At 37.6% G+C, this 8,502-nt stretch overlaps 1 protein-coding gene across 1 annotated transcript in view; it reads left to right on the top strand.

Annotated features, from left to right (window-relative positions):
* Positions 1-8,502, top strand: part of def8 (differentially expressed in FDCP 8 homolog) — a 17,082-nt gene continuing 8,580 nt past the window's right edge. The window contains exons 1-3 of the mRNA XM_063476721.1: positions 1-129; positions 1,260-1,382; positions 8,476-8,502. The exon at positions 8,476-8,502 is cut by the window's right edge and continues 68 nt beyond it. Coding sequence (XP_063332791.1) covers positions 1,274-1,382; positions 8,476-8,502 — 136 coding nt within the window. The 5' untranslated portion in view covers positions 1-129; positions 1,260-1,273. The remainder of the gene's footprint in view (positions 130-1,259; positions 1,383-8,475) is intronic.

An 8,502-nucleotide genomic window follows, 5' to 3' on the forward strand; every position in this document is an offset into this window, starting at 1 on the left:
TACCCATGACAGAGGCAAAACAAAACGGGGACGTCTGCCTATATTCATCATAAACGTCGTCCACAAAATATATTATTATATTATAATATAGCTGCTAGTTTGCTGCTGATAAATTCGTTCAACAACGGGGTAAGCTTCCAACTAGACGGCCGCTTTAATGACCAAACATTAGCATCAAATCAACGGACGACTTGCTGGTTTAAAAGCTCGTTAGCTAGCTAGCATTAGCTGTTTGTTGACATCCGTGTTTGGATATGGACTTGCCCTTTCCTATAGATAGCGCCCTGTTAACGCCCTGTTAAGCTGTTTAGCTGTGATGAACGAAATAACATTAAGGTTACCTCTTAGCACATTAGGACTTACTGCAGCATCATCCTTAAGTGGTAATAATTAGTGAAATAAAGCTCCAACTTAACGTTTCTCAGTCTTTTCAGCGTTTGCAGTGTTACATCGTTTGACCTTATTTACTTAAGTCGTCCATAAAATGTCTGTAGGGCGTGTTTTTGTTGACTGTTGAAGTAGAGCTTACACATACCACTGGGATTCATGCATCTTCAGCCTCAGTGAAAATTAGACTTAATGGTAATTAACCAGCCAAAGGGAGTACTAGTGTACCTGTCAGGCTGGCTCTAGTGTAGCTTCATAAAATCTACATGGAATTAAATTAAAATTACTACCCCTAACCCTTTAATTATGTACCAGAGTTTCCTTCGTTATGGTTACAATTTTCAACAGGACATTTGTATTCTCTGGTGTTCTATTATACGGATGTGGAGTTTGAAAGTTTGAAAGAGTTTTGTGAGGTAGGGAGGATCTGATGAAAAAGTAGATTTTGTTTCATTTTAGATGTAAAGGAACTTTTTCTGTAATGTGTAAGACTAAATCTTTTTTAAGATCTGACCTAAATTGAAAGTATAAAATAGCAGTAGCCTTGGTATAACTCTCACTCAGGACTATGTATTATGTATTTGAATGAAGTTAAAGATGTGCACGGATTCATATTTCTGCTTGTAACATGCAGCACATATTTTGCCTTTATTTTTCTTGAAACCATTGGGCTCTTAGTGAGAGTTTATGACCCATGAACAGCGCATGACCAAGTAAATGTCAACACAATGTCTATCACTGCACAGTAAGCCGAACCAAGTATAAACACTGGCTAACCAGCTTCCTTCTGAAAGGAAACTGAGATTCCTCTTAATGTTTCAATACATAAAGCCAAGAGAAGACAATTGCTTTGTTTTGTTTGTCTTTCTTAGATGTAGCCAATAAAATGGAGTATGATGAGAGACTTGCACTTTTTCGCCAAACCCGCCTCAATCCATTTGATCGTGGAGAGGAAGAGGATGGTCCCCAAGGAGACAAAACACCCCTGCAACATGGTGAGGTTTGCCACAAGTCATGATACAACTGTCTAAGGATTGCTTTCACACCTGTAGTTAAATTCAGGAAAATAATATACATTGTTGTCTTTGTTGGCTTTCATTTGCCTGCTTCATCTTAGTATTAAGTCATATAGACAGAGTTTATTGCACCTCACACTGATCAGTTTCACTGACTGTCTTCCTTCATCGTCACATGCGTATTTAACATTTTTTAAATCTCTTTATCATGATGATGCAAATTTTGAATTTAGCCGTGACTGTGAAAGGTGACTAGTTTGATAGACAGCAAAAAAGCCCAAAAATGTGATATTCTATTAGCTAGTAGCCTGTCCCAAAAAGCCTAATTTATTCTAATTCTTAAGTTGAATTTACAAAAAAATTGCATCTGGTCTTCCAGTGATGTATCTGCTGTTTGCTGAAGCTTCGTCAGAAATGTTCTCAGTGAAAGAAGCCATTATTAATAAAGGAAAACACTGAGAAAATTACAAATTGCACAAGAACTGGACAGAAAATCAGTGGCAACAGTACTTATGGAGTGATGAAGAGAAATACAACTAGGGCTGCACAACTGACAGTGTTTGGAAGGTTACTTTTCAAATGTATTCCACTGCAGATTACAGAATACATGCCTGAAAATGTAGTTTGCAATGTAATATGTTACTCAATGTGAGTAACGTATTCTAAATACTTTGGATTACTTAATATATTGTAATGCTTTTCACAACTACATTATTGCACTAATGCTCTGTGATTTATTACTATTACTGAAGGCTACTCGGCACCGAGCTAACATTGTTAGCTGGCTTTAGCTGAGGTTAGTTCATAGACTGCTTTCAGAACTTCACATGATTATTGTTACTGCTATCCATCAGGTTGTTAATGCTATCCATCAAGTCTTAACAGTCTGCAGTCTATTTTAAATACGTAACGTAACATGTATTCCTTTACTTCCCAGCACTGACAACTGATAATCGAGATTATTTTAATTTTTTGATCATGATTATTTTGACTAATATTGAGATCGCACAGGGGCAGCACGGTGGTGTGGTGATTAACACCACAGGTTCTGAGTTTGATTCCACCACCTGGCCGGGGCCTTTCTGTGTGGAGTGTTCTTTTCCCTTTTCTGTGTTCTCCGTGTTTGTATGGGTTCTCTCCAAGTACTTTGGCTTCCTCCCACAGTCCAAAGACATGCAGTTAGTGGGGTTTGGTTAATTGGTAATTCTAAATTGCTCATGTGTGAATGTGAGTGTGAATTGTTGTCTGTCTCTATGTGTTGGCCCTGTGAGAGACTAGCGACCTGTTCCGGGTGTGCCATGGCTCTCTCGCCCTATGGTAGCTGGAATATGCTCCAGCCCCCACCATGACCCTGACAATGATAAGTGGAAGACAGTGGATGGATGGATTGAGATCACATTTGCATGTAACCACAACACTGCTTTCCTATCTTCACATCTGTCCAGATCTTTGCATGAAAATGAAATTGATCCTTTTTATTCACCTAAATTCAGCAGATCTCTTTAAAGAAAAATAACAAATATTTTTTTTAAAAAACAGTACCAAAACCTAACTAAACAAAATTATCAGGACACTGCATGACAGGATAACAGTAAGTTTACCATTTTCCTGAAAGATTTATTACTCAACGTTTTTACTGGGCACACGCGGTGTATGTCTGCAATGTTACTGGATGATTCATGCTAGCAAGCACTCCAATGGTTGTCTTGGCCTTCATGCATGTGTTACGACCCGGCTCATAGCCGCAACATAAAAGAAGATGAATACCAGTTTGTGGGATGAGAAGAGGCTTTATCTTAAAATGGACAACCAGGTTGGCTAAAAATGGCTGGTGCCACTAAGGCAAACACAACAAAAGAGATGGACAAAATGGTGAATGGAGAACTAAACTATACTGGGAAAACTAAACTACTGACCCTGAACAGAAACACAAACCTGAACACGAATAACAGTGAGCAGAAAACAGATGACGGTTGGGCAGCAGGGAAACACATGGATGAGACATAGTGGATACACAGACGGACCGGCCAAAACTACAAAGACAGAGGACGCGACTTAAATACACACAGGGAAACACAGGGAGATTACACACAGGTGGGGAACATAGCTGGGAATAATCAACAAGACGAGACAGAGGTAAAACTGAACACACTCACATGAGACGCAGACCTTCACAATAAAACAGGAAACGAGAACTCTACACCAAGACGCAGACCTGACACTGAGAGACAGAATGACACATGGACCCTGAACTAAACTAAACGTGAGATACAACCGAGAACAAAATCCTTAACATGACATAAAACAAAACACTGACAACATTAAATCATAACACATGAATTTTACTGCATATTTTGGCGTCTTTTTAGGTGATTGAAGTTGTGTTGCTTTGCAGTGCAGACAGAAGTATAGCTGCTTATGATTTGTTTCTGAACACTTGTGCTAAATCCAAAGCATTCCCAAACAACAGATTATGATGATGTGAGGGACAAGCTCTTCATATCTGTCTTTCAGCATAGTGTTACTCCAGATTAGTCTAGGAACCGCCAACAGCTGTGATTAACACATGGAGGCATGTGCCAATCACAGTGCTTGATTTGTTTTTACTTTGGATTTTAATTGGGAGCGCACACATTTGAAATATTGCTCAATCGTGTTCATTTAATTGTGGGAAGCTAAAGTTGCAGTTATAAAGCCATCTGTATAGCCTGGTGGCAGCTCTGTCATGCTTTGCGGCTGCATTTCAGCGAGTGGTATTTGTGATGTTGGCAAAATTAATAGAATTATGAACACAGAAAAGTACAATCAGGTTTTTATCCACCATGCAGTACCATCTGGAATGCATTTGATTGGCAGCAGCTTCATTTTTCACCTTGACAATGACCCCAAACACACTGCTAGTGCTGTGAAAGCTGTACTTAAATAGAAAAAAAAAACAGTGTTTCAGGCAGTTATGGATTGGCTTCTCCACAGTCTGGACGTCAATATTATTGAAGCAGTGTGGGATCATCTTTACAGAGAATGGAATAAAAGACGACTAACAAAGATTGTCTGAGAGAGGCTGTGTTGAAGAAAGTGGTAATACCAAGTATTGACTTTCAAGCTTGTTAGAATTTTACAAATATCTGTTTTTGCCTTATATATAGCATTTCCATTTATGTTATGACATATTTTAATAAAATACTGCACCTATTTCCCATTTTTATAACATAATATAAAGAATTGAGAGGCGGCTATAGACTTAGGCACAGTACGTTATATTGTGACATTTACCTTTCTAAAACAGTTTGTTGTTGCAGTGGGAAGTGGGGTTTTTTGTTTTTTTTTTGCATTCATGGTTCCAGTTTTTCCTAAATGTCACTATGTATGTTTGCTTCCTTTTCAAAACCAGAAGCAGTATATCTCAGTTACTGTATAGGCAATAATTCCCTCTTTAAAGTTAATTTGTGCAGAAACGTGTCATCACTCATCCAGGTGACTTGTTCAGTCTCAGCTGACAGCAGGTTTCCCCAACTGTATAAACAGTACATTTGCATAATAACTGAAACTAGCACCAGTGACAAACATGGGCTGTGAGGTCAGTTTCTTGATCATTAAGCAGTCAGCTGAGACTGAAGAAGTCACTTGGATGAGTGACATTTTTCCCATGGAAAATGCTACATCCAGATGAACAGAGTCAACTTTTTGAGATTTCCTTACCTGGATGATTGAGCATGCATCAAGACAATTTGTGCACTTAGTTTAATAGTTTCCTTGTAATGTAGAGCAGATCCTGCTAATGCATAAGGAGCAAGGACACTGGACTGTTGTGACTAAGGAAAAGGAAGTTGGAAATGCTGTAGCTGAAGTAGAGGAAATGAAACGCATGCGAGTAAGCAGTACTTCAGTAACACTTCCTGTAATTTAGGACTTGGAAAAATACACTTTTTGCTTTTTGATGAGCAAGAATGACTCACTGATAGCTGTTCTGATCCTACGGTGCCTCATTACTCTGAGTCTATTGGGAACTACAAGACTGAATTCCTTCAACATGTTTTGTTCAGAGGTGTACGCAGGTAACAACACTGTTTGTATAATGTGATTCTTTTAGTTTATTAAACATTATTTGAATAGCTAAAGACTGACTTAATCTTTTCAAATATATTTGTTCAACCTTTAAATTCCATCATTCAGTTCTGTTTACTCATTTTTCACTTCATCAGAATAATCTCAGTTGTCAGTGTGGATAGCTGAAAGTTTACTCTCAGTGCACTTTAAATGTTAATTTGTCACTTGCTTTAATTTAAATTCAGGCTTGTATTGTAACAGATGAACATGCCAAACATTGGTTTGAGTAAAGAATGGATATTGATCAGACTTGTGAAAGTCTTGGTGTCAATTACTGCTGCGCAAATTTTGATATTGTTGTATTTACACCAAGTAAATACAGGGCCAGTATTGCGGATACCAGTACTGATATTGATAGTTTTAACTTGTAGACAGGTTATGTAGGCCAGATTAGTGCGTAATGATTTATGAGAAGAATCATCATTAATTTGCTAATGTTGATCACGTTTTAATCACTGTCACTGTAATTTTACTTTGCACTATAACACATAACAAAACATCTTTCAGATTTTCATGTATCTTGAAACTTTGGGTTTTTTGAAGACCAGGAATGTAAATGTGCCTGTCTCTAAAGCACTTTGGGTGAACTTCTGTTGATTAAATATGCTATATATGAAAAAATAGATGTGACAGTCAACACAAACTATATATTTTGTGTATATTTTTATGAATGTTAATTTAGTATAGTAGCATATAGTGTATAGTTTAGTATATTTTGTCATTTCTGAAAAAAATTATTTATTTAACGCAATTCAGTAGGCTACATACTCAACTTGGAGGATAGAAACGAAGCATCGATCCTATCACACTAGTATCTGTTTAATGCCAAGGCCAGCATTTGCATCAATACTATTGATATTTGGATCGTTCTGCCAACATCTAGTGCCAATTATTAAACTGTATGAAACAAATTGAAATTGGTAAAACACAAATTCTATACAAAGTTGTTGTTGTTGTTGTTTTTTTAAACAAAAGTACAAGCCATACAGGGCTCGCAAAATTTCAAAATCCCTGGTAGCCCTTCGGGCAGGCCCTCTTCAGTTTTTGGTAGCCCAAAATAAATTTAAGTAGCCCAAATAAAAAAAATTTTGATTGATGTTTTGTTTCCTTTACAATATTATACATGAAAGTATAATATTGTAAAGGAAACAAAACATCAATCAAAAAATAGTTAAAACACAAATTACAACAACTGTATAAAAATTACAATCATCAACTCAAATATTTGGTTCTAATTGAGCAGAAATTTCTATGAACTTGTAAGAACTGTGTAGAACGTGAATCAGTGTGTGTCAGATCCTGATTTTGAAATTTCCACTGAAATCACAGGTAAGTGGAACCAAGATCTAGGCCATTTGCCTTTTGAAGTTTGCAAAGACTGCTAAATTTTGCCAATGGTAGTTCACTCTTTGAAACATAGTACGCTGTTCTAAACAGATTTTCCGGGACTTCTTGTTGTGCTTGGTTAATTTTTAATATGTTTTTTGCAATTGGTGTTTGTTCTGGGAACGATACTGCAGACTGAGCAATAATGCATTTCTTGCATTTCTCATGGGTTCTGATGGGGTCTTTCTTAAAATTACTGGTCCTAGTAACAAAGGCGCTTGTCGACTCAGAAATCGATCAACTCACGACACACCCGGCAGAACATTATGTTATTTAGCTTATCATATTCCAGCCACAGAAATTCTTTTGTCCATGAAACCAACAAAGCTGCGCTTTCTTTTTGCCTCATAGTCTGATTTGTGATAACTTTTCCGTTTTGTGGTAGGCTTTTCTTTGGCTGTCCCTTCTTCACCCTGACTTGTCTTATTTGGCTCTGCAGAACTAAAATACCTGCGTAAATCCATCTGCTTTTACACACGTACTTACATAATGGTCTGTGATTCTCTGCACAATCAACCTCTATCACATGTTTAGGCTTGCTGCGGGAGATTTCACTTGTCATGTTTGAATAGTAAGCTAACGATTGATAAGACGATGCCAGAGGAATTGGTGCGCAATTAATCTGTCACTCACCAATCAGTACTGCCGCTCTCTATACACAGTTTGCGCAATCGCAACGTGAAAGTGAAAGCAAAAAACAAGCACAAATTCAAACGCGATTTCAATATGTCACATATTGACAGTGGCTCATCGATGCCAATGACAAAATTACCCAGCTACATTTGCGAAAGAATGCAAAAGCATTGACATATATTTTTCCTTCCTATGATAGACCGACGGGCAGGGCTGAGATGGATTTTGGTAGCCCGACTGGAAAAATTGCTAGCCCCGGGATGTCGGGCTAGCGATTTTGCGAGCCCTGCCATAGTATTATGACCCATTAAAGTTACAATACATTTTTATCTGCACATTTCTAAGAAAATGAATATTTGACTTGATGTCAGGTGGCCATAAGCTTATTAGCATTACTTTGCCAGAATGTTCACTATAGAAGGTGGTGCCAGTTGTCTTTACCTCCTTTTCCAATGCCCTCAACTTACCTAAAAAAAAGAAATATCTACATTCATAGAATATCACAGATGAAACACTTTGTACAAAAGAAAAATGTTTGTACTGTAGTTTAACTAATTTCGAAACATTCAGAACGAATAATAGTGAAAGAGATTGGTTGCAGACATGTAAATGTGACAGTAATAAAGCAGTAATAAAGCATTTCAAAGTTCACTCAGCCTGTGAGCAGCAGTTGTAATGACTCTGTATGCCTACGCCCTGACTGTCAACTGACTGAGTTATACATTGCCAAATGTTGGTGGATAATCACACATGAATTTTCCATTTGCATTTTTGTGCTGTTCTTTCCCTTCAAGAATTCTTAAGGGGTAAGTCAGTGTAGGAAATGCCTTGAGTTGCGATAGTCATGTGGATGAAATTAGCAAGCATGACCGAGTGCACTTGCCAGAATGTAGTGTGTATGCTTGCAAGAAGAACAGCGCTTTATGCCATGTTTTCCTCAATTTAGAAGCAAGACCCGAGGTTTTCCCTGGGA

Source organism: Pelmatolapia mariae, linkage group LG1, assembly GCF_036321145.2.
Source record: "Pelmatolapia mariae isolate MD_Pm_ZW linkage group LG1, Pm_UMD_F_2, whole genome shotgun sequence".
In the NCBI taxonomy this organism is placed as follows: Eukaryota; Metazoa; Chordata; class Actinopteri; order Cichliformes; family Cichlidae; genus Pelmatolapia; species Pelmatolapia mariae.